This window comes from Gekko japonicus, unplaced genomic scaffold (genome assembly GCF_001447785.1).
Source record: "Gekko japonicus isolate JY-2015 unplaced genomic scaffold, Gekko_japonicus_V1.1 scaffold463, whole genome shotgun sequence".
Lineage (NCBI taxonomy): Eukaryota > Metazoa > Chordata > Lepidosauria > Squamata > Gekkonidae > Gekko > Gekko japonicus.
In genome coordinates, this window is record NW_015160224.1 from 126,941 (window position 1) to 151,714 (window position 24,774).

At 51.7% G+C, this 24,774-nt stretch overlaps 1 protein-coding gene across 3 annotated transcripts in view; it reads left to right on the forward strand.

Moving 5' to 3' along the window:
- Positions 1-24,774, forward strand: part of USP20 (ubiquitin specific peptidase 20) — a 46,852-nt gene that overhangs the window by 15,575 nt on the left and 6,503 nt on the right. For 2 of the 3 annotated variants that reach the window (XM_015411689.1, XM_015411697.1), the window contains exons 12-24: positions 1,226-1,365; positions 4,557-4,729; positions 6,038-6,132; positions 7,628-7,661; positions 8,985-9,030; positions 14,018-14,198; positions 14,911-15,037; positions 16,571-16,740; positions 17,458-17,539; positions 18,801-18,909; positions 19,308-19,410; positions 20,702-20,773; positions 21,773-21,957. In XM_015411689.1, the coding sequence (XP_015267175.1) occupies positions 1,226-1,365; positions 4,557-4,729; positions 6,038-6,132; positions 7,628-7,661; positions 8,985-9,030; positions 14,018-14,198; positions 14,911-15,037; positions 16,571-16,740; positions 17,458-17,539; positions 18,801-18,909; positions 19,308-19,410; positions 20,702-20,773; positions 21,773-21,933 (1,493 nt within the window). In that variant the 3' untranslated portion in view covers positions 21,934-21,957. The remainder of the gene's footprint in view (positions 1-1,225; positions 1,366-4,556; positions 4,730-6,037; positions 6,133-7,627; positions 7,662-8,984; positions 9,031-14,017; positions 14,199-14,910; positions 15,038-16,570; positions 16,741-17,457; positions 17,540-18,800; positions 18,910-19,307; positions 19,411-20,701; positions 20,774-21,772; positions 21,958-24,774) is intronic. The other variant, XM_015411703.1, reaches the window with a different exon arrangement.

Consider the following 24,774-nt stretch of genomic DNA (forward strand, 5'->3'; position numbering starts at 1 on the left):
AGGGATTTTGGGCGCCCCAAAGGAATGACTCTCCCGGCCTCGGCTGCAGGGACGCTGCCCTCACTGGAGCCTTGTCTGTGGTTAGCCACAGTGCCCTGCCTCCTCGCAACAGTGGCAGAGGAAGAGGCCAAAAGAGCCCTGGGAAAGTGCCCCGCCCGTGTTCCTGACCCCTGATGGGGGGGTGGGGGAGGAACAGGCTCAGCATGGGGGTGCTGCTGGGGTTGCCAACCTCCAGGAGGGCTCTGTGGCATTACGGCCTCCTGTGCTGTGACTCATGGGGAGTGGGGGGGGCGGGTTTGAGAGGAATGCGAGTTGCAAAGGAAAGGGACCCCTCTTTCCCAAAGAGCGCACAGGTGTAATAACCTTTAGCAAAAGCTGTGAAGATGATTCTAGGCTTTGCTTTATTATTGAGAGCCAGTTTGGTGTCGTGGTTACGTGTGCGGACTCTAATCTGGGAGAACTGGGTTTGATTCCCCACTCCTCTACTCGCAGCTGCTGGATGTCCTTGGGCAAGCCGTAGCTCTGATAAGAGCTGTCCTTGAAAAAGAGCAGTTTCTGCCAGAGCTCTCTCAGCCCCACCTACCTCACAGGGTGTCTGTTGTGGGGAGGGGAAGGGAAAGGAATCTGTAAGCCGCTCTGAGACACCTTCGGGTAGTGAAGAGCGGGGTATAAATCCAATCTCTTCTTCTTCTTCTCTATTGAGGACTAGAAACCTACTGCCCACCCCCCACCCCCGGGCATGTTCTTTGGGAGACCCTAAAGGCCAGCAAACTGTTTGTGTCGCATGGTAGCTGAACACTCGGGCTTTTTCCCAGGAAGTCCCTGATTGAATCTCGTTTCTGAACTGACTATAGCTGCAGACCTGCGTGCAGGTCCTCGGGAGGCAGCCCTATTGAATAACATGGGACTGACTTCTGAGTAAAACCACTTCCTTTCTGGACTTCAGCTTTCCATCTGCAATATGGGGATCTGGACCCGAGCCTCTCCAGTCCTGGTCTGACTTCTGCACCTAGCTAGATTTCACCTTCCCATAGAATTCCAGCAAGGGGGTGAAGGGGGGGGGGGCACAGGAGGGATATTTTAAAACCGTCAAAAGTTTGTGTATGTAAAATATGTCTTGGGGGTGCTCGTGTTTCTGGAATGTCCAGTTGCCACCACAGGCGCCCAGCTCCCCTGGAAACTTTCCAAGAGACAGCAAGTTAACCCCCCTCCCCTCCTTCCACAGCCCAGATGCAGGCCTCTGGCAAAAAGAAGAAGGAGGTCCGGTACCGCAGCGTCATCTCTGACATCTTCGACGGCTCCATCCTGAGCCTTGTGCAGTGCCTCACCTGTGACAGAGTGCGTCTCCTTACTGCTGCTGATCAAGTAAAAATGGCAGGGGACTGGCTCTTTTGGGGTCCCCCCCTGCGGGAAGGGGGGTCTTTGTTTACACTGTCTGGGGTGTGGAGGGCTGAGGTGTGCTTGGGCCCTGTGAAGATGCACAGGGGTGTGTTTTGGAGACCTCCTTGGAGAAGCAGCTCTCGTGCTTGCAGGACAGCCTTTTCTGCGTTCCCAAAACTTGGTATTTGCCAGAATTCTTCCAGCAGGGCTCCAGACCCTTTGAACTTCAAGCTCTTCTGCATGGAAAGCCAAGTTCTCTACCACTGGGCTGTTCTTCCTCCCCAACTTTTGCCCATGTACTTGGAGAGGTTTCTACCTGCCCTCAGAAGTGCTTCCCCCCATGTTTCTGTATGAGTCACTGTTACGGGCTTGCCTTCACCTGATTACAGGGATGTTTCAGGGTGTATTAGCACTCTGCGTAAAGTACAGTCCTCCTCCCCCACCTTGGTTAGCTCCTGAGCAGCACAGTATGGGAAATAACTTGCCGTTCATTCGATGCACCACTGGGTCATCATACGGCCTCTGTTTGGCTCTTCTCTCTCACTGTTCAGGACAAGAGCAAGAGTACGTGCTCCCTGTCTGTTTCTCATCCGTCTTTTGGTACCGGGCAGCAAGTTGCACACATGTGCCACGTGGGTTCCTGTGGCAGCTCTGTCCGATAGCAAGGCATCTTCCTTACCTTCTGCTGCATTGCCATGGCAGATAGGTCCATCGGGGGCGGGGCGGGGCTTGATGTTAGGTTGAGGATGCTAACCTGTCTGCTGAGACCCTTTAGCAACATGCCGGAAGATCTTTTCCATCTGACGAGGTTGCTAAAGCATCCAAAATGTTTCCTGAATTCCTGGTGAGGAGGAATCCAATGAGAGGTCGGGGAGATCTGGTTTGTGGGTGGATCTCTGCCTGGATCGGAAAGCAGGTTGGACAGCAGCTGAGGAGGAAGTGCTCACCCGAGGAAGGGGTGAGAGGGGAGAGGAAGGAGAGGGTGCAGGAACCCCCAAGGGTACATTGGACCTCCTTCCCCTCAGGTCCAGCCCACGTCTTGGCAGCCGTACGGTGGCTGATCCTGCCATCTGCAGCGGTTCCTGACTGCTGTGTCTCAGTCCTGCATCACTGCCACAATCGCGCCCCTGCTTCTTAGCCTCCTGTTCGGTGGCTTTGGGGGAACGTTGCCCGGATGGAAGGAGGTGAGCCCAGATCAGTAACGCAGACCAGGATTCCCTAAAAGTGGGCAATGCATTCACTGCACCTGGTGTATTGAATAATCTGAACCACACCTGATGCTAAGAAGCAGAGGCAATTACTCCACCCTTGCAGATGGTTGTCTGTTATGGACTAGAGTTTTTGGGCTCCCTACATTCTTTTTCATTGGCTCTGAGTTGGGGAAATGGGCTGACCAGGATGGCCCAGGCTAGCCCAATCTCGTCAGATCTCAGAAGCTAACCAGGCTCAGCCCCGGTCAGTACTTGGGTGGGAGACGGTCGAGGAAGTCCAGGGTCTCTATGCAGAGCCAGGCAATGGGGAGCCACCCGTGAATGTCTCTTGCCTCTGTGAATGTCTCAGAGTTGCCATAAATTGGCAGCCTTTGACGGCACATTCTGCCACCAGTTGGGGAAAGGCCTCCCAAGCCGAACCAGCCTGGCAAAAAATTCAGCAGGTTGGAGACTGAACGGAGCCAAAAGTTGGCGTGGTAGACGATCTGAATTAAAACCGGGTGACCACCACCATCTCTGCCGGGTGTGGGTTCCCTGCTGGTGGAGAAGGGGCTCCGGGTCAGGTTCCTCCTCTGAGTCGCTCCAGAGAGACAAGCAGGACTAGGCCGAATGTCCAGCACAGGGGGAGTGGCCAGCTCAGGGCAGAATGGCTTGTGTAGACCAAGTTTTTGTTGCTATTAGTAAGGAAAATAAATTGAAGGAACGGCTCTCATTGTCAGCCAACAAGCCCTTAATAGCTGCGAGAAAGATGCACGTCTCCTTTTGCCGTGGAGTCTTGTGACACAGGCCAAGGCCAGAGGGGATGCTTTGCCTCCGCAGCAGCATCGGGGGACACGCAGACTGTGCAGGTGGTGCTTGGTGTTCTGAGAACGCCGTCTTTAAAAGCGACACATCTCTAGCCCTTGCCACTGTGAAGCATGTCAGTGGCTGAAATCGAAGGAAGTGGGGCGGGGGGGGGGGACACTGAATGAGGCTTCCAGAGCTGCTTCAGTGCCTCTTCCCGTGTTCTGTTGGTTCAGAAGAAATGATGCAAAATAACATGAAGCTTGGCAAAGCTGCAATTTATACCAGTTGCACAATTCTGCATTTGTGGGTGCAAAGCTTCCATTTGCCTGAATGCAGAATTTAGTAATATGTAGCTTTGTAAAATTTTGGTGTTGAAAACAAAACACCTTTGCTGGTGCTCTCGTAAGCCAGCTGGGCCCAGTTCTTGTGCTGTTTTGGAGGTGAGCATTGCTGCTGCGCTTCTCTTGCAGTGCCGGGGTCGGGGAGCTTGCATGGGGGAGCTGGGGATCCAGGGCGTTTGCCTCCCTTCTCCCCCTTTTTCTCTGCCGGTTGCACGGGAAGTGACCACGAAACCGCTGTACAGTGTGGGGGCGAACGGCCGATCTGGGAGGTTGCTGGGTCGAACCTTCCCTCGGCTACAGGCTCAGTCAGAGGTCTTCCGCATGCAGCATCCTCTCCATCTGAGGGATCTGCAAGACAATTGTGGCCCACCTTACAGGGCTGCTCTGTGAAGCATTAGGACTTAAAGAAGCAGCAAGCACACTTTTGAGGCAGCATAAGAACTGGCCTTTTCCAAGGCCATGCAGGGAACTGCTGTGCTGTTTCAGGTCATGAGGGAAGTCCTGAGTAGAGCTCATGCATTAGCCCCTCTCCGTGGTAACATCGCTCAGGTCCCCAGAAGAGATGCACATGCTGGGAGGAGCTGTGCTGTGGACTTCTTCCATGCGGCCTGGGGCTTTTCACAGCATCCCTGTGACTCAGAGAGGAGCCATGCGGCACTTCCGGTGCTGGCAGCACAAGTGGAGGAAGAGGCTCTCCGCCCCCAAGACAAAATGCCACAGCTCGGCTGCACGACCTGTTTTGCTCACATCTGCAGCTGCGGGAGCCCTTCCTGTGTTTGGGAAACCTCCCTGGAAAAGAGCAAGCCCTGAAGCTCTCTTCTCGTGCGGTGACTTGCAGGTCTCCACCACTGTAGAGACGTTCCAGGACTTGTCGCTGCCCATCCCCGGGAAGGAGGACTTGGCCAAGCTGCACTCCGCTATCTACCAGAACGTGCCGGCCAAGACGGGAGCCTGTGGGGACAACTATGCCTCGCAGGGGTGGATTGCGTTCATCATGGAGTATATCCGAAGGTACAGGGTCCTCCGAGAGGTGGTCATGGGCAGTGTTCCCTCTAAGCTGAGTTAGTGTGAGCTAGCTCACAGTTTTTTAGCCTCCAGCTCACACATTTTTGTCTTGGCTCAGGAAGGATGGCTCCAGAGCAAACTGATTTATGCAGTAGCCCAATCGCTCGCTCACAACTTTAATGCCAGTAGCTCACAAAGTAGAATTTTTGCTCACAAGACTGCGCGGATTAGAGGGAACATTGGTCATGGGTGGTATTATGGGAACAGATCGGGGGAGATCCCCAACCTTTTTGAGCCTGCAGGCACATCTGGAATTCTGACACGGCACGGTGGTCGCAGCAACAAAATGGCTGCCACAAAATGGCAGAGCAAGCCACAAAATGACTGTCGCAGCTTAACATCGGTAACACAGCGTAGAATCTTGTGCTGTGGTGGCAGCTGCTGCTAACCAAAGCAGCATTTTACGAAAATCTGCACAGCCAGTCAAATCTCCAGTGGCCAATCAGGAGCCTTGCTTGGCAAAAGCCACACCAGGCCTCACCCACTTTCTAAAAACACTTGGTGGGCACAAGGAAAGGTGTTGCAGGTGCCATGGCACCCACCAGCACCACATTGGGGACCCGGGGCTAGATTCTGCGCCACCGAGCCATGGCCCTTCCCCCCTAATTCAGAGAGGGAGGCGCTCATGAGTAATTATGGGGCTGCATCTGAGACTTGAATCGCAGCCACGTGCATTCCTCGGCGAAACCATGGGCCAATGGTCTTTCCCAGAGTAGAAGAAGTTAATCTATACTGCCCATGTTGGTTGGAACAGGCCAGGTGGCAAGTGTGCCCAGTAGTAAGTTTGCGTGAGCAGTGAAATGCCAGCTGCCTTCTCCTGCAGACCTGTGGGCAGGAATACTCCCTCTAATCTGTGGAGTCTTGTGAGCAAGAATTCTACTTTGTCAGCTCCTGGCATTAAAGTTGTGAGCGAGCGATTTGGCTGCTGGATAAACTAGTTTGCTCTGGAGCCCTCCTTCCTGAGCAAAGACAAAAATGTGTGAGCCAGAGCCTCAAAAACTGTGAGCTAGCTCACACTAACTCAGCTTAGAGGGAACATTGGTGGGGAGTATGAAAAGGGTGTGGTCTGGATGAGTCCTTGGCCGTCTGTGACCTGCTGATTGTATGCAAGAAGCCCAGATTCTGAGGTCATCAGGTCAACTTCCATCCTGAAGACATCTGTAGGAATGAAGCCTTCCTGGACGGGGATGCTGAAAGTCTAAAGTGAGTCAGCCCCAAGTAACAGATCTCCTTCTTTCCTCTTTTTCTTAACAGGTTTGTGGTGTCCTGCATCCCCAGCTGGTTTTGGGGTCCTGTGGTCACCCTGGAGGACTGTCTGGCTGCCTTCTTTGCTGCTGACGAATTGAAAGGTACACTTTGCAATGGTGGGGGGGGGGGCTGGGAGAGGGATACCTGGGAAAACCTCCGTGTTAATTGCTGGCAGCAATGTTTGTCCTGTTGAGTAGAAAAGAGTGAGAGTCCAGGAGCACCTTAAAGACTAACAAAATTTGTGGCGGGGGAGGAGCTTTCGTGAGTCATTTCAGATACTCGCAAAAGCTCCTCCCCGGCCACAAATTTTGTTAGTCTTTAAGGAGCTGCTGGACTCTTGCTCTTTGCTACTGCTACAAACAGACTAACACTGCAACCCATCTTGGTTTACCCGATTGAGTCATTCTTCCCAAGGAACAGTGCAGTGCTAAAAAGGGGCTTAGTTCTCGTTGAAGAGGTGAACTTGTATCTGCGCTGTCCTGTTTTAGGGTACAGCCAAAGGCTCATGAAAACTGAAAAGTCAAGGGATAATTGAGAAAAATATACAAATCAGAGACATTAGCAAAAATGTCCACAGCATGAAAGCCCTGGCTAGCACATGTCCCCCCCCCCCCACCTTCCAGTTTGGCTTCTGATGTGGAGAGCTTGAAACTGCCTTCTACTGAATCAGACCACTGGTCCATCAAGGTCAGTATTGTCTACTCAGACTGGCAGCAGCTCTCCAGGGTCTCGGGCAAAGGTCTTTCGTATCATCTCCTGCTAGATCTTTTAACTGGAGATAACAGGGATTGAACCTGGGACCTTCTGGATGCCAAGCAGAGGCTCTTCCACTGAGCCACAGCCCTAATCATCTTTTCACTAGCCTCAGTACACTGTCCCCCAAGCCATCTTTGGTCTGCTCTTTTTTGGGGGTGAGTGCAACCCCAGTGCATTATTCCACCACCAGGACAGGAAGGCGTGCAGTTTCAAAGATCCTCTTCACCTGGGCACTGTTTTCCTGGTGTCAGCCCCTTCACTGCTGCCGTTTTCCCTGCTGGTGCTGCCAGAGGGCTCTTTGAAATCCTTTTTTAAAAAACAAAATAGGTAACAATAATGCTGTAGGGATTACTGAATTTTCAGAAGGCCTTCTGGTGCTGTGGCAGGGAAGATGGAAGGCACAGGGGGGCATAGACAGCGGAGGAAAGTGCCCGGAGCACTTGCATGTGGAAGCTCTCTTGCCAAGCATGGGTGCTGCAGCAGTTGCAGTACTGAGGAAAGGAACATGAGCCTCCTTGCTGCGTGGAAGCAGCTGGCGCTGGCTCTGAGCTCCTCCCCAGGAGAGTCCTTTGAAACAGAGCTGCCTTGTGTAGGCTTTCCTCAGTGCTAACAAGGGAGGCCGTCTCCTCCTTTCCTCTCCAGAGGAGATGGGCAGAGACGCATCTGCCACATGTCCAAGATGGCGCCATGAGAAGGAGCTGACGCGTGGATCCAGCGTCAGGGGGGCTCTGCCACTCAGTCTCTGTGCCCACGCCCAGACGCTGAAAAGCAAAACAGATGCGACCGGGGGTGACCCCCTTCTGGCGCTCGTGCTGAGCTCTTCCTTTCCTCTCCCTGCAGGTGACAACATGTACAGTTGTGAACGGTGTAAAAAGTAAGTCTCCGGCCTCCTCTTCCGCACCCTCCCTTCCTGCCAGCGTCTCATCCCATGGTGCTCTTTGAGGGCTGCTTTCTTTCCGTTTCCTCTCAGAGTTGGTTGACGGGGAGGCCATAATGATGAGTCATTCAATGCTGGGTCCCAGTGGGGAGGGAGGCCCGTAACCAGGGCTCCCTCTAAGCGGTGGAGTCTTGTGAGCAAAAATTCTACTTCGTGAGCTACTGGCCTTAAAGTTGTGAGCGAGCAATTTGTCTGCTGCATAAATTAGTTTGCTCTGGAGCCCTCCTTCCTGAGCGAAGACAAAAATGTGTGAGCCAGAGGCTCAAAAACTGTGAGCTAGCTCACACTAACTCAGCTTAGAGGGAACAGTGTCAGTAACCATGATGCAGAGTCCACGATTTGGCTACTGCATAAATTAGTTTGCTCTGGAGCCCTCCTTCCTGAGCGAAGACAAAAATGTGTGAGCCAGAGGCTCAAAAACTGTGAGCTAGCTCACACTAACTCAGCTTAGAGGAACACTGCCAGCAACCATGATGCAGTGGATTCTGATTATGGTTTTTTTGACACGCTCTTTATACATGACTTGGGACTGGGAAGAGAATGCTTGGAGCTGGTGGCAGATCAAGGGGAACAGGGGGGCATAGACAGCTTGGAAACCTCACCCCTCCCCTCAAAATCTCCCCGGAACTTGAGGAGACTGACCACCCCCTCCGCCACCTGACTCTTTGCTGCTCTCCGTGCTCCGCTTGGCGTGTGTGCGCTCCTCACCGGGGGTGGGTTGGTTTGTTTTTTTATCAATTTACAAATCCATACCAGTGGAGTCCCCTTGATGAGGCCCAGGCCATTTTACGATGGGAGAGATGGTTTGTCCCTCCTCCCCAGCCCAAATACATTTCTTGTCCTTCATTTTAAAACATTTCACAATCAATGGGGAGCTGAAGTTGCAACAGAACAATATCCCAGATCAACAGTATACAGAGCTCCGCTGTTCCATAAATGGTTATTTATATATATATATATATATTTTTAAGTTCGACATTGTGGTTAAATCCTTTTTATGAACAAGAATTGCTTTTAATAATTGATTTTTAAAGAAAAATGTCTTCCATTATTCAGAATCTTATCAGTTTCATTACATACATTCCTAATACTTAATCCCTCCCATATTGAATTTATAACCTATTAAAATGGGAAGAGAATTTTCAGCCATTGGGAAGGGGGAGGCAACCAAATTGGGCCCCCTGCTGTTGCGATTTGTACTTTTAATAATTTCCCTGAGTAACGAGTCATTTTTCTCTCTCTCTCTCTCTCCCTCTCTAGATTGCGGAATGGTGTTAAATATTGCAAAGTCCTCCGACTCCCTGAGGTGAGGTTTCCAGGGGGAGCTTTTAATGCAGTTGTTTGATGGCAGTTGTGTCCCCTTTACGCAGTAGTTTTACCTGGGAGTAAGAACATAGGAAGAGCCCTGCTGGGTCAGACCAGTGAGGATCCATCTAGTCCAGCATCCTGTCTCACACAGGGGACAACCAGTTCCTCTGGAGGGCCAACAACAGGGCATAGGGGCCAAGGCCTTCCCTTGATGAGAACCTCAGAAGAGCCCCGCTGGATCAGACCAGTGAGGGTCCATCTAGTCCAGCATCTCGTCTCACACAGGGGCCAACCAGTTCCTCTGGAGGGCCAACAACAGGGCATAGGGGCCAAGGCCTTCCCTTGATGAGAACCTCAGAAGAGCCCCGCTGGATCAGACCAGTGAGGGTCCATCTAGTCCAGCATCTCGTCTCACACAGGGGCCAACCAGTTCCTCTGGAGGGCCAACAACAGGGCATAGAGGCCAAGGCCTTCCCCTGATGAGAACCTCAGAAGAGCCCCGCTGGATCAGACCAGTGAGGGTCCATCTAGTCCAGCATCTCGTCTCACACAGGGGCCAACCAGTTCCTCTGGAGGGCCAACAACAGGACATAGAGGCCAAGGCCTTCCCCTGATGAGAACCTCAGAAGAGCCCCGCTGGATCAGACCAGTGAGGGTCCATCTAGTCCAGCATCTCATCTCACACAGGGGCCAACCAGTTCCTCTGGAGGGCCAACAACAGGGCAGAGAGGCTGAGACCTTCCCCTGCTATTGCCTCCTGGCCCCGGGATTCAGGGGTTGACTGCCTCTGAATGTGGAGGCTCCCTTTAGTCACTGTGGCTAATAGCTAACTCCTCCATGAGTTGATCTAATCCCCTTTTAACGCTGTCTCTGCCTGCCGCAGGGTCATCATCACAACATCCTCTGGCAGTGAATCCCACATTTTAATCACTCTCTGTGTCAATAAATACGTTCTTTTGTCCATCCTGAATCTACTGCTCGTCCGCTTCATTGGACACCCTAGGATTTTGGGAGAGGGAGAAAAAAAGTTCACGTGGTCAACACTCTTCACCCCAGACATAATTTTATTAACCTCCGTTGTGTGCCCCCGTTAGCCAGCTCTTTTCTCAACTGAGAAATCCCACACTCTTTAGTCTTTCCTCGTAGGTAAGGTTGAAGCTACTGATTCTGTTAAAAGAACAATCTGGGGGCCAAAGAGACCACAGAGTGATCCCGCATTTTTTTAAAAAAGTTAAATAGAGATTTATTTATTTTATTTTTATTATTAAATTTATACCCCGCCCTACCCAGCCACGGCCGGCTCAGGGCGGCTTACAGAGAAAGTAAAAACATCAATAAGTAATTTAAATAGTCCTAAAACCATAAAACAATTTTAACACTAAAAAGGTGCTAACAGATTGACAATTTAAGTTACATTTAAGATGGCGGTTGGCCTTCATTATGCCATCCTATTGATTAACCCAGTTTGGTGTCGTGGTTAAGTGCATGGACTCTAATCTGGGAGAATGGGGTTTGATTCCCCACTCCTCCACTTGCACCTGCTAGATTACCTTGGGCAAGCCATAGTTCTGTCAGAGCTATTCTTGAAAAAGAGCAGTTTCTGTCACAGCTCTCTCAGCCCTACCTGCCTCACAGGGTGTCTGTTGTGGGGAGGGGAACGGAAAGGAGTTTGTGAGCCGCTCTGAGACTCCTTTGGGTAGTGAAGGTCGGGGTATAAATCCAATCTCCTCTTCTTCTTCTAACATTGTGCGGCTGGCACAGGCTGTTCAGGCAGCATGATTCTCCCTCAGGGCGGCTCCTAATTGAAAGCCTGTCGGAAGAGCTCCATCTTGCAGGCCCTGCAGAACTGCATAAGGTCCCGCAGGGCCCCGATCTCCTCCGGGAGCTCATTCCACCAGAGAGGAACCGCCACTGAGAAAGCCCAGGCCCTGGTAATAACCAGGCTGGCATCCTTTGGTCTGGGAAGGGTCAGTCGATGTTGGGACCCTGATCGCAGTGCTCTCTCGGGTATATATGGGGAAAGGCGGTCCCTCAGGTATATAGGTCCCTGACCATAAAGGGCTTTAAAGGTAAGAACCAGCACCTTGAGGCAAATTTGTTATGCTATCGGTAGCCAGTGCAGTGCCTTCAGCACAGGCTGAATGTGCTCCCGCATTGGGAGGCGCATTAGAAGCTTGGCTGCAGCATTTTGCACCAGCTGTAGCTTCCGGATTTGCAACAAGGGCAGCCCCGTGTAGAGAGCATTACAGTAGTTCAGTCTCGAAGTGACCATTGCATGGATCACTGTTGCCAAGTTGTTGCGTTCAAGGAAGGGAACCAGCTGCCTTATCAGCCAAAGATGGTAAAAGGCCGACTTGGCAGTGGCTGCTACTTGGGCCTCCATTGTTAAGGAGAGATCTAGGAGTACTCCCAAACTCCTAACCTCCGGCGCTGGCACCAACAGAGCCCCATCGAAGGTCGGGAGCGAGATCCCTACCCCTGGTCCACCCCGACTCAGGCACAGGACCTCCGTCTTCATTGGATTCAGTTTCAGTCGGCTCAGCCGAAGCCATCCAGCCACATCTTGTAACTCCCGGTCTAGATCTTCCAGTCTGGAGCCAGACTGACTGCCCAACAACAGATAGAGCTGGGTGTCATCTGCTTACTGGTGACATCCCAGCCCATGTCTCTGTGCAATCTGTGCAAGGGGGCGCATATAGATGTTAAATAATATCAAGGACAGCACCGCCCCTTGAGGCACTCCACAATCCAGTGGGTGCCTTTGGGAGAGCTCTTCCCCTAGCGCCACCCTTTGTCCCCGACCTTGGAGAAAGGAAGCAAGCCATTGCAGGCCCCTGGATTCCAGTGTCGGCGAGGCGGTGGATCAGTAGCTGATGGTTGACCATGTCAAACGCAGCCGACAGGTCCACGAACAGCAACACTGTCGATCCGCCCCGATCCAGATGCCTCCGGAGATCGTCTGTGAGGGCGACCAGTGCCATCTCCGTCCTGTGACCCAGGCGAAAGCCAGACTGGAAGGGATCTAGAATGGAAGCGTCATCCAAAAAGCCCTGTAGCTGCATTGCCACAGCCCTCTATTATCTTGCCCAAATAGGGCAGGTTGGAAACCAGCCGGTTAGCTTCTCATTCCCCTGATGCACACCGTATAAAGTCAGTGGTTTTTGACCTATGTTCTGGGCACCCTGGGCTTTTATGGAAACGTAGCCTAATTTTATGGAAACGTAGCCTAATAATATTCAGCCAGTACCATAATGCCCCTGTATAAATCGATGGTGCAACCTCATTTGGAGTACTGGTCACCACACCTCAAAAAGGACATCATAGCACTGGAAAAAGTGCAGAAAAGGGCAACTAGAATGATAAAAGGGTTGGAATACTTTCCCTATGAAAGAAGGTTAAAGCGCTTGGGGCTCTTTAGCTTGGAGAAACGATGGCTGAGGGGGTGACATGATCGAAGTCTATAAGATTATGCATGGGATAGAGTAGGTAGAGAAAGAAGTACTTTTCTCCCTTTCTCACAATACAAGAACTCGTGGGCACTCCATGAAATTGCTGAGCAGTCGGGTTAGAACAGATAAAAGGAAGTCCTTCTTCATCCAAAGAGTGATTAACACATGGAATTCACTGCCACAAGAGGTGGTGGCGGCTACAAGCATGGATGGCTTCAAGAGGGAACTGGATAAACATATGGAGCAGAGGTCCATCAGGGGCTATTAGCCACAAGGTATAGATAGGAACTCTTGGTCTGGGGCAAGTGATGCTCAGTATTCTTGGTGCTTGGGGGAACAACAGTGCCCCGTGCTTCTAGTGCCCTGGCCCCACTGCTGGACCTCCTGATGGCACCTGGTATTTTTGGCCACTGTGTGACAGAGTGTTGGACTGGATGGGCCATTGGCCTGATCCAACACTGGCTTCTCTTATGTTCTTAATAGCTTTGCTGGATCAGGCTGATGCTCCATATTTATTTATTATTTATTTATCTGATTGATACCCCGCCCTCCCCACTTTACAGCAGGCTCAGGGCGGCTTACAGTGATAAATACGGTACAGTTAAAATCACATAAAATCATCTAAAAACAATTCAACAGTAAACGATCATAATTTATCAAGTGCTGCTGCATAATAAATAGTTAGTTGTTATAAGACGGCTTTCTTAAGAGTGTACACAGATCTCACCATGATTCTGCTCAAGATCTTCCTAACAAACAGGCGGCGCAGGCTAGGTGTCGAGAACCAAGGGCCAGGGCTATAGTCGAAGCTGTTGACATGGTGACGGTCCATCTAAGCTAGCATCCCGTTTCTCATAGCAACCACCCAGGTGCCACTACCCACAAGCAGGGCATGCTTCCCTCAGCCCAGCGACTGACTCAGAGGCGTGGCAGCCTCTGCATGTGGAACTTTCAGTGGCTCTTCCCTATGGGCAGGTTGGTAACGGCAAACAAACTCCCTTGAAATGAGCTCATCCCTTGCTTGTTCACTTAGGAATGCTTCTGCAGCCATGTCGAACCTTGGTTTGGTTTTCTATCTGAACCAGGAACCCCCAATCTACAATTCTTTGTTGCCTTGCATGAATCCAGGGTGTGGTCTAGGATGTGCCAAACCCTCCCCTGCAGTGTCACAGATGAGTATTGTCAGACCTGCCACCCCAGCCTGTCCAGGATTACTGGTCCAGTAAATGAGGAGCCCCTGATGAGTTTCCCAGGAGCTGTGATCTGCGCTACCTGCCTCCTCACCTGCTTCCTACACAAATGCCCAGATGTTGTCCCAAATTGCTCAGCGTTGGCCAGATGCTGGGAAAGCCTCATTAACCACTAAGCCCTGTTACTGATGGTCAACTGCGACAGTGTGTGGGAGGGTGTGTGTGAAAGCAAAGACTGGCCTCTAGAGAGATCTCTAGGCTGTTGTGCACAGGCGGCTTGGCTTCAGGTCACCGTTTTGGATTCTGATGGGTCAGCCGCTTGCCCCATGTTCCTTCCCTCCCCTAGATCCTGTGCATCCACTTGAAGCGCTTCCGGCACGAGGTCATGTACTCCTTCAAAATCAACAGCCACGTCTCCTTCCCCTTGGAGGGGCTGGACCTCCGGCCTTTCCTGGCCAAGGAGAGCGTCTCCCAGGTCACGACTTACGACCTCTTGTCTGTCATCTGCCACCACGGCACCGCGGGCAGTAAGTCTCCTCGTCGTTCTTTGCCTGTGTCCAGAAGGTGCATGCGAGTTGAGCTGTACTAGAGGGGCGGGAGGTGAGGAATATGGAAGTATTCCCACTCTGGGTGTGATCTGTCCCTTTGCCTTTCCGATCCTGGCCAGCTGGACATCAGAAAGGAAGCTCAACTGGAAGTCTGTCTCCAGATTTCTCAGTTGGTGTGCCATTTTCTGAAAATCGTAGGCCACGATTCACAGCTAGCAGCCACTGCAAAGTCCAGCTTTCACATACTCATTGAATATCCGTGTTGTGATGCACTGAGGGTTGCCTCAGTGTGATTGGCTGAGCTCTTCTGACATCAGAGAGAGACAGGTCTGGAAGTAGGCAAAGAGGAGTAAAACAAATGGGTCTAGTAAAGAAGGCAGGGGCCTCTGAGGGGTCTGAATGCAGGTTTAAAATCGGGAGGCAGAGAATGCCTAGAGAGGGGAGATAAGACCTGATCAGAGGGGAGAAAAGACCCATATCGATCAGCAAAATGTTCTGAGTATTCAGCTGAAGGCCTCCGGTTTTTGTTTTAAAATCCATTTATGCTTGTGGACAATGCAGTGTCGTGTAGCAGTGAGTTCCAAATGCTGAAGGTGTGCTGGGTTGTGTCCATCTTCAGATCTGCCTGTCGGTTTCAGCAGGTCAAGCAGGTCTGCACAGAGCGCGCTCAAGGCGGCTTCTCCTTTTGCAGGTGGGCATTACATTGCCTACTGCCAGAACGTGATCAACGGCCAGTGGTATGAATTTGATGACCAGTATGTTACAGAGGTGCACGAGACGGTTGTGCAGAACGCAGAAGCCTATGTCTTGTTCTACAGGTGAGGGGTCGCGTTGAGGGAAGTTCGCCCATATGTGCATTCCTGGCTGGCAACATTTCTAGAAGTGAGAAAGGCATTGGCCAAAAGGATGCGGTTTCCAGGGCATGGAAATGGAAATTTGGGGGAAATGCCTTTTTTTTTTTAATAGTCTGCCTTTTGAAAATGGTAGTCGATGCCTAATAAGGTAGGGGAGTCTTGAAACGGAAGTGTGGATTGTGCAGGTTTTGGAGTGCTCCCAACGTTAAGACCATTCCCTGAAAGTAGAAAAGTGAACAAAAGCCAAACAAACCCTGCAAAACACACCCATCTCTAGGAGAGAGAGATTAGTCTTAGCTGTTTTATGTTGCACTAAGTTTCTTCTTAGAGTTTTTAAAAAAAGAAATGTCAAAAGAGTCTGAAGTGGTGTGTGTATATACTCTGCAGCTTACCTGGCTGCTTCTTGCTCTGACTGAGGGCTGCTGGGAGCAGGGGGTGGGGCTTATTGCATGTGCCCGCCCCCTGGGCTCTTTACTGCTATAGCTCCGCTCCTGTGCGCTCCTGCAGGAAATGACCCCTGCCTTTAGTGGGTCTGGAGAGAAATACCCTCAGTGGATGCAGTTGGTCTCTCTCTCTTTCACATCTGCCTCATTCTCTCCCTTCCCCATCAGTAGTCCCTTGCTCAGTTCCTGCAGGACCTGCACCAGTGCTGTACTTTACATGATGCTGGGGGGGGGAGATGTTTTTTCTCTCTCTCTTTCTCTCTTTCTCTCTTTCTCTCTCTCTCTCTCTCTCTCTCTCTCTCTCTCTCTCTCTCTCTCTCTCTCTCATCCTGCCCTTCCTCAGAGGAACTCAGGGCAGCATGATGGTTCATTTTATCCATAGAACAACTCGGTGGGGGGAGGTTAGGCTGAAAAAGAGAGTGAGGCCCAAGGTAACCAGCGGCCTTCTTGGTAGAGTGGGGGTTGGATCCGTCCTCCCTCCGGTCTTAGTCTGACACTCTCACCCTGGAGTTTCCAACCTGTGGAGCCTTTTGGGCACATTTGGAATTCTGACGTGACCACAAAACGGCTGCCACAGAAGGCGGAGCCGGACACAAAATGGCTGCCGCAGCTTAACTCCAATAACACAGGGAAGATCCCTGTGTCGCGGTGGCAGCTGCCGCCAAAGCAGCATTTAAAAATAAACTGCACAGCCAATCAGAAGCCTTGCTGGGCACAAGGCCTACCTGGCCCCACCCACTTCCTTAAAAGTTAAAACACTTGGCAGGGACCAGAAAAGGGGGTGGGCGGGGTACCTGTGGGCACCACGTTGGGGAACTCTGCTCTAAACAGTATACCACACTGACGTATGTGACTCTTCCTCACTTAAAAAAAAGACAGTGGTGTTTTGAAGGAAGGGTCTTCTCTTCGCTCCTGAAATCAGTCTGCAAGGTGGGGAGGGGTGGGGAGGCCCCTTTACCCCACGAAGTGGGACCTTCAGGCCTGGGGCAGGGATGGCCTGATGTTTGATGCTTTGCCCCACCCCCCACCCTGACTCTCTTTCGCCTCCCCCCAGGAAGAGCAGCGAGGAGGCGGTGCGGGAGCGCCAGAAGGTCGTCTCCCTGGCCACCATGAAGGAGCCCGGACTGCTGCAGTTCTATATCTCCCGGGAATGGCTCAACAAATTCAACACCTTTGCAGAGCCAGGCCCCATCACCAACCATACCTTCCTCTGCTCCCATGGAGGTGAGGGGGCATCTCCGCATCCCGAAGGCTGCTGGGGCCTCTGCTGAGAAGGACACCGGGGTGGGGGGGACACGGGACAGGATGTATCGACGGAATTTCCTCTGCAAGCTACCAAGTAATACGTCTGGCTTGTTCACTTAATTTGGATTGTGCATGTCGACTGTTTCTCTCCTGTTCCCTCTCTTGGGGGGGGGGGGCGTTTTAAAGCAGATTAGATTTCTACAGCACAGAAATGACACTTAATTTAAATCGTCAAGAACAACATAAACCTAGGCCCTTCGTACAGATCAGCACCTCTGTCCAGGGAGTGGCTGTTCCCTGAGCCTCTTCCCAGCCTCTTCCCCCTTTCCGACCAAACAGTCCAGTGTGCTGCAGGGAGACGTCTGCCCCCTCTGAATTGTAGGCCTGACTGTCAGTAAAGTGATGAGACCTGTCTTTGGCCTCACATGTCTTTGTCCATGTGGTTAAATCCCTGCGTGGCACATTCCTCCCCTTTCATCCATCCTCCTTGACGTAGGGTTCCTCAAGCGAGATGTGCCCACTGGGCCAGGAAGTGAGTGAATTCCCTTTGGAGCAGAAAGTCATACTGGCTCTGTCTCCACCTGCTGGTACCCTTTCTCCTCGCAAGCGTATAGCTTGGTTACTGCAATCCTGTGTCTTCCCAAAGAGTGCACCGGATGGAGGACATGTGGTTTTAATCCTCTTGTTTCTTCGCAGGCATCCCTCCAAATAAATACCATTACATCGATGATCTCGTGGTGATTCTTCCCCAGAACGTCTGGGAGTATCTGTACAACAGGTGAGGAGGCAGCCCTGCTCCGTAGTGCTGAGCCTGCTTTGATTTTGGCTGCGGGAGCCTCTTGCCCGTCCAGGGCTAAGGTACCCTCATCCAGCATGCAAAGGCTACCTTCACATGAGCTGTGCCGAGAGCTGTGGATTGTGTGCATGGGATTCTCCTGTGCGCGTGCTCTGTAGAGCTCACATGTCAACTAGATAGGAGGGCCCGTACACCTTGCAAATGCAGAGTCTTCACCCCCACTCCTTTATCTGCACAGTTCATAGATCCTGAGAATCCCAGGACCGGTGTTTTTAAATCAAGTGTCTAGTCCAGGGGTGGCCAAACTGTGGCTCGGGAACCACATGCGGCTCTTTCACACATATTGTGTGGCTGCCGGCAGAGCGGCTGGGGAAGCTAAATATCATGAGCAAACAAATACCATTGGACAAACAAATATTATCAATATCTGCCTTTACCACTTTTGTTATTATTTTTGGCAGTCTCATTTAATGTTCATAAAAAGTACATTTGCATATTTCCCAGTTAAAACGTGTGTAATATTTGTTCATGTCTTGTGGCTCTCAAACATCTGACATTTATTCTGTGTGGCTCTTACGTTAAGCAAGTTTGGCCACCCCTGGTCTAGTCCTTTGTCTGCTGAGAGAGGTTGGCGAGCGTATGGCAAGAAGCCAAAAATGGGGGCTAGTAGACATTTGCAGCTCTGCATAGCTTTGTCTTGCCTCCCCCAGGACTAGCAAAAACATTAAGTTTGCCCACCTCTAGCCTTGCAGGAAGAAAAGGCCCTGCTGTGGATGCATGGAGAAATGCTCCCTCTAAGCTGTGGAGTCTTGTGAGCAAAAATTCTCCTTTGTGATCTCCTGGCATTAAAGTTGTGAGCGAGCCATTTGGCCACTGTATAAATTAGTCTGCTCTGGGGAGCCATCCTCCCGGAGCTGAGACAAAAATGTGTGAGCCAGAGGCTAAAAAACTGTGTGTTAGCTCACACTAACTCAGCTTAGAGGGAACACTGGCATGGAGTAGGGCTGCCATCCCTCCAGGTGGTGGCTGGAGAATCTCCCGCTATTACAACTGATCTCCAGATGACAGTTCACCTGTAGAAAAGTGGCTGCTTTGGAAGGTGCACTCTATGGCATTATATCCCACTGGAGTCCCTCCCCTCCCCAAACCCCGCCCTCCTCAGGCTCCACCCACAAAATCTCCATGTATCTCTCATCCTGGAGCTGGCGACCCTGGCATGGAGCATCCTCTGTCCTCTCTGTAGGTTTGGTGGGGGACCAGCCGTGAACCACCTCTACGTGTGCTCGGTGTGCCAGGTGGAGATCGAAGCCCTGGCCAAGAGGAGGAGGATTGAGATCGACACCTTCATTAAGGTAGGGGGACGCCGGCGACCGTGGCGGGAGCAGGCGCAAGGGCGGGCCTGAAGCCTCCCTGCTCCAGGTCAGAGAAGGGGCTCCGCCACCGGGGACTCTCGGGCCCTTCCCCTAAGGCACAGCCAGGAGAGGTCGGAATGGCTCGAGGGTCAGCGGCTCCTGGGAAGCATCCTGAGGCTGTACCCAGCCGTGGGTCCCTCTAGCTCGGCTCTGGCTCCTCCGACGGGAGGTGGCTCTCGGACAACAAGGGGTCTCCCCCAACATCGGCTGGTTAAACGGGCATGGCCCGCCCCCGCCCCCAGAAGCCTGGCTGGGTGGTGGCAGTGGTTTTGCCCGCACTCTCTAACCCCTCTTGCCCCCCTCCCTGTCCTCCCCCTCTGTGCCCTGGCGGCCATCAGCTGAACAAAGCGTTCCAGGCGGAGGAGTCCCCGAGCGTCATCTATTGCATCAGTATGCAGTGGTTCCGTGAGTGGGAGGCATTCGTGAAAGGCAAAGACAACGGTGAGTCCAGGGGAGGGGGGCGGCAAGGAGGGAAGCCAAGGGTGTCAGTGGCCTGGCTGGCCCAGATCTGTGATCAAGCGCAGGCTCCTGCGCCGCAGCAGGGAACGTCGGAGTCAGAGCTCCCTTAATGGAGGGGCAGCCCCTGGGCCCTCCCTGCCGTCTTTGGGCAATTCCCTCTGTAGTCAGAGAGGGCGGCCGTGTCGGTCTGCAGGAGAACAGCTGGATTGGCTTCCTGGAGCCCCTGAGGGTCAGAGACCGACAAGATTCCAGGATACAAGAGCTTTCGGGAGTCAAAGCTTCCTTCGCCTGTCTGTTGTGGTTTGGGTAGACTCCTGTGGCAGGAGTGCCTGTTCTCAGGGGAGGTTGGCTGCTGTGTCTCTGCACAGATCACTCTTCTGGCTGTGTAGCCTTCCAGTCTGCCTCGAGCAGGGGTGGGTAATTGGTGCCTCAGGTGAATCTGGATCAGTTGGTCCTTCCTGACGGGGGTTCTGTGGGGAGAGGCCTTGTTTTCTTATATATTATCCAAGTGTAGACTTTTTTTTTTTGGCATAAGAATAATGTATATTGATTATTTTCAGAAATGAAGCTTTTTTAGGCTGAAGCGGACATCTGTTGTTGGATTAATCTTTTGATTCAGTAAGAGAGGCAGATTTTTTCGTGGTCAAGAATTTTTTTAAAATTAAGGTTTAGCCCACAGATTCCTGTAGTGGAGGCCTCCTCTAAGCATACAGCAGAATGAGGCAGCAAAGAAATGGCAGAGGCTTGATCTTGCTTTATTAGTTACCTGGTGCTCCCTCTGTTTGGCAGCTAGATGGATAAATACTACTCACAGGTATGGAGGGGAAAAAGTATTGTAGACAGCGATGCCCCAAGGCCCTGGAATATAAGCGGTGTCAGCCAGTGCCATCTCTTTGCTGAACCCTCGTGCGCGCAAGGTCAGAGCAGGCCGGTTGGGCTGATTTGTAGGCAGAGTGGGGCCTCTGTGTAGCCTCACAGGCCAGAAGAGAAAGCGATCCAGAGGCCCTGCTTTAGGAGCAAGGACAAGGCAGAAAAGGGTGGCAGTTCCAGAGAACGAAATGAGCAAAACCCAGATTGCAGCACTGCCTTTTGGTCAAATGTGCCTGGAGAGGGAAGATTCCCTGGAAACCAATTTTGAGTTGCCCTTTTCTGTGTTGACTGATGGTCTTCTCCAGTGGACGCTGACTCTGGCTGAGCAGCAGAAGCAGACGCGGGCTTGTGAGGAGAAAGGGAGGCTGAGAGAGAACAGCTCCTGACTTCCCTCTCCTTGCAGAGCCGCCCGGACCAATTGACAACAGCAGGATCGCCGTGGCGAAAGGGAGTGGCCACATGCAGGTGAAGCAGGGTAAGGCTCTTCTGGGCACCTCTTCCTCTCCTCCCGACTGCTTCCTGCCCCTGCCCCTGCCCCGCCAGAGCTAAAATTAGGCAGAGCTCGGTGGGATTGAGCGCTTGGGACTTGGGGAGGAGTCGCAGGCTGAATTCACTGGGGTAGAAATTCACAGGTAAACTTAATCACGGGTAGAAAGTCACAGGCGGAGTTTTCCCATAAACAATTTGTAATAATAAATTCAAAAAGGTCCTTGAACAGTAAGGATGTGGTCGTGTCTCTGCCAGCTGACTCAACAAACCTCCGGTTATAAATCTGTTTCAATAATTTTTTCCAGAATCATGCTGGATTCAGCATTTCAAAGATACACATAGAAATCCACAAAGTATATTCAGATACAGCAATTCTCAGTGATTCCCAGGGGTCATTTTGTAGAAAAAGAGGTGCAGGAGCTCATTTGCATAATTCATTTACATATGCCACACCCCCTGACAAAGGGCAGCTGTGGGGCACCTGGAGATGATCGGGCAGGGAACCCAGGCATGTTTAAAATGCCTTTCTTTCACTTCTCCATCTGGGGAAGGGAAAGAAAGGCATTTAAATCCCCCCAGGGGGTGGGGGAGGCTGCCTCTGGGCTCCTTACTGCCGGAGTGCCGTTTTGGTGCGTTCCGGTAGGAAATGACCCCTGGTGATTCCCAATGGAGAATCAAACATTTCTTGGAACCTCCCTTCAAAAATCTGAAGCATTTCACCACTATGCCATTTTCATTAGTGGGAAAGGTTCATATCGATATAATTTATGAAATCATTGATTTTTGGTGTTTAGATTTGGGCACATGTATTTTTTTTCTTGTTTACATATATTGCCTTTCATCTTGTATCTGAATTCACTGGGGAGCAGATTTACTTACCAGGTCTAGTGCCGTGCTTGCCACGGTGTTCTGGACCAGGTGATAAGGGGGTGCCGCAACAGAAGCGAGTGGAACCCTCTTTGGTGTATGTCCCTCCCCTCCCCAGGGGCTGATTACGGGCAAATTTCTGAGGAGACCTGGGTTTACTTGAGCACGCTGTATGGCGGAGGTCCTGAGATCGCCATCAGGCAGAACGTGGCCCAGGTGCAAGAGCTGGAGAGTTTGCACGGGGAGCAGAAGATTGAAGCCGAGACCCGTGCTGCCTGAGGGACAGCGGACCACACCCAGAAGGTACGCGGGGAAAGACGCTTGCGAGGTGGAGCCTGAGAGGTTGGTTGCCTTTCTGGGGGCCCTGGTCCATCTGGCCAGTGCTGTTTGGGGCGATTGTGGCACCCAGTTAGATCAGAGTCTGTAATCAAGACTGGACCCATATCCCACCCCAAGAGGCTTCTGATGAGCTGTCTGGCACATGAACACAAGAAGCTACCTCGTACTGAATCGGACCCTTGGTCCATTGAAGTCACACACACAAAACCTTTATTGGCATGAAAGCACAAAACATCAGGGAAATACAGGACAACACTAAGATGCATCAGTCACTGACACTTGGCTATTGAAGCCTCGTCTTCTGATTGCAGAATAGAAAAATTTTGCAACAGCCTCCATTATTTCTCAATTAGAATTAAACAGAAGAAAGTGAACAACTGAGTCATCAGAGTGACAGCTCTTACCCTCTAGAAGTGGAGTAATCAAACGAGATCGGATATCCCTATAGAGGGGGCAATGAAGTATGGTGTGTGTAAGTGGAGAGCCCTAAGGACAAAGTCTGTCTACATATATGGTATCTGGCAGTGCCTCCCTCAAAGCACCTCTGATGGCAGAACATGATAGCGTGCAAGCATGTATGCTCTGCAATGATGTGGGGCTGTTAAACTTGACAGATACTTCGCAGTAGAGCCCTTGTCAAAAGTCCCCAACCTGCTTGGGGAGCCTTTGCTGGCTGCGCGTTCCCTAAGTTCTTGCCTTTCGATGTCAAGAAATCTTTGTTTAATAATAGCGTAGGCTGAAAAGGGGGCTAAATAATCCGGGGATATTCCCATTATATAGAGTTTCTCCTCTACATATCTAAGCCATGGAGAGAGATGGGACTCAGTTAACATGTAATAATACTTTTAGCTTTAGCATTGAAATGAACTCAGCCAAAACTGAGTTGTTATCAGCCATGCTCTGGTCGATAGAAGCCTTTGATTGGTTTGTAAGCATAAAGGTGCATAAGGAACACACGAGGGAAGTCCAAGAATTTTCTGCAAGAATCTGGACTGAATTCTTTCCAAGTCCCCATTTAAGGCTTCAATCCAGATTGGTACTCCGCAGAATAATTGAGCAGCTAATTTGGCATTAAAAACTTTAAGGGCCGCCGGCATGTACTGGTTACCCCTGGTATAATGGAAACGTGTAATTGTCGCAACAACGTTGTTCGCTGCCTCAATTGCTCTCTCTTTACGATAGACCCATCTGGTGTTATAGTAAAAGTGGATACCCAAAGACTTAAAGCTTTTGACTTGTTCAATGAAATGGCCTGATTGAAGTCCGTGTTTCCTACTCAGACTGGTAGGGGCTGTCCAGGGCCTCAGGCAGAGGTCTTTCCCATCACCTCCTGCCTGATCTTTTAACTGGAGATGCCAAGGACTGGACCTGGGTCATACCACAAGTCCACCTCTGGGGGGATGCCGCCTTCCGCCATCTTGCTTGTCGCACTGGGATGCTCCACAGACCCCAGAACGAGAGGGGGTTGCGCTCACCCTCGCCCTCTTCCTCCTGTCCTTTGGTCTGCAGCTCAGGCTTCCCGGCTGCTCCTCCCCGGTCTGCTCTGGGAGGCCCCTCTTGCCCTGTCAGCAGCCCCTCCCCCCCTCTTCTGCCCGTGGCCTCGGCTCTTGCCCATCACCAGTGGCCCCGGGTGATTGGCTCTCTGGGCCCTGCCCTGTGCTCTGGTCTCACCCCTTTCGCCTGCCTCGTGGCGTGGGCCGGGCCTGCCCTCCCTGCAGTAGCCACCCACCTGGCGGGAGTTGGTCTGCCCCCGTGCCCATTGGGGCAGGACTGATTTCCACCCACCCTTCCTGGGTCAAGGATGTGGCTGGTCTCCTGCGGACCCCTGGCGTTGCGCTCACCCCACCCACCGCGGCATTGGCTGCTGTGGCTCCGCCCGGGCTTCTGGCCTCTGTTGGCCCTGTGTCTGTGCCGAGCTTGGCCCCAGGCATGGCTGGCATGCTTGGTCTCCTGCAGGCTCCCCTGATGGCTCTGGGAGCCCCGAGGCAGGAGGGTGGTCACGGGAGTCGTGGGGCAAGCCCACATGCTTTACCATTGAGCTCCAGCAACTTCTGTTATTAGTTCACATCCTTGAGAATGAGGATGAACCTGCACTCAACCAGTGCCCCCTTCCATTTGCATTTGAGTGAAAGAATCCACCGTGTGCCATTGGCCACAGCCACCGGTGGTGAGAGGGCGTTGGCAAGGAAGCCCCCGGCCAGCTCTGAGGACTACTGCATGGGATGACCTCGGCTAAGGGGGTCCCCCCCCCGAGTCTAGCAACATGGGAAGCAGGAGGCTGGTGTATCGGTGGAGTTTTCTTTCTTTCGTTTTTTTCGTTTTTTTGAAAGATATATTTTTATTTTTTAGAAAACAAAGTAAAGATGTGAAGGGGATACAGAAATGAAAAAGGGGTGGCATGTCACAATTATGTATATCAAAAAATAATTATGTAGCACAGTATGTATGGAACAGAGCTCTTAAAGCTCTGGTGCTAATTCAAAGTGCTGCAATTTATCGACAGAGTAGTGTTTTGGAAAATCTTTAGGAACTGTTTGGTGCATTCACGATGGTGCATTCACGATGGGGCACCCACCCAGAGCCTCTGGCATTTTCTCACTCTGCTGGCATCAAAACCAATTTAAGGCAAAATAGAGATATGGAGGCTTTTCCATTCTCCTTTGCATCAATTTGTCTTTGTTGGCAATGGCAACCCTAGGCCTGCAAGGACTCTCAGGGTGACTTCATGCCTCCAGACTGGCATGGCATCACTAGCCCTGGCTGCTTGCTCCTGTTCAGCAG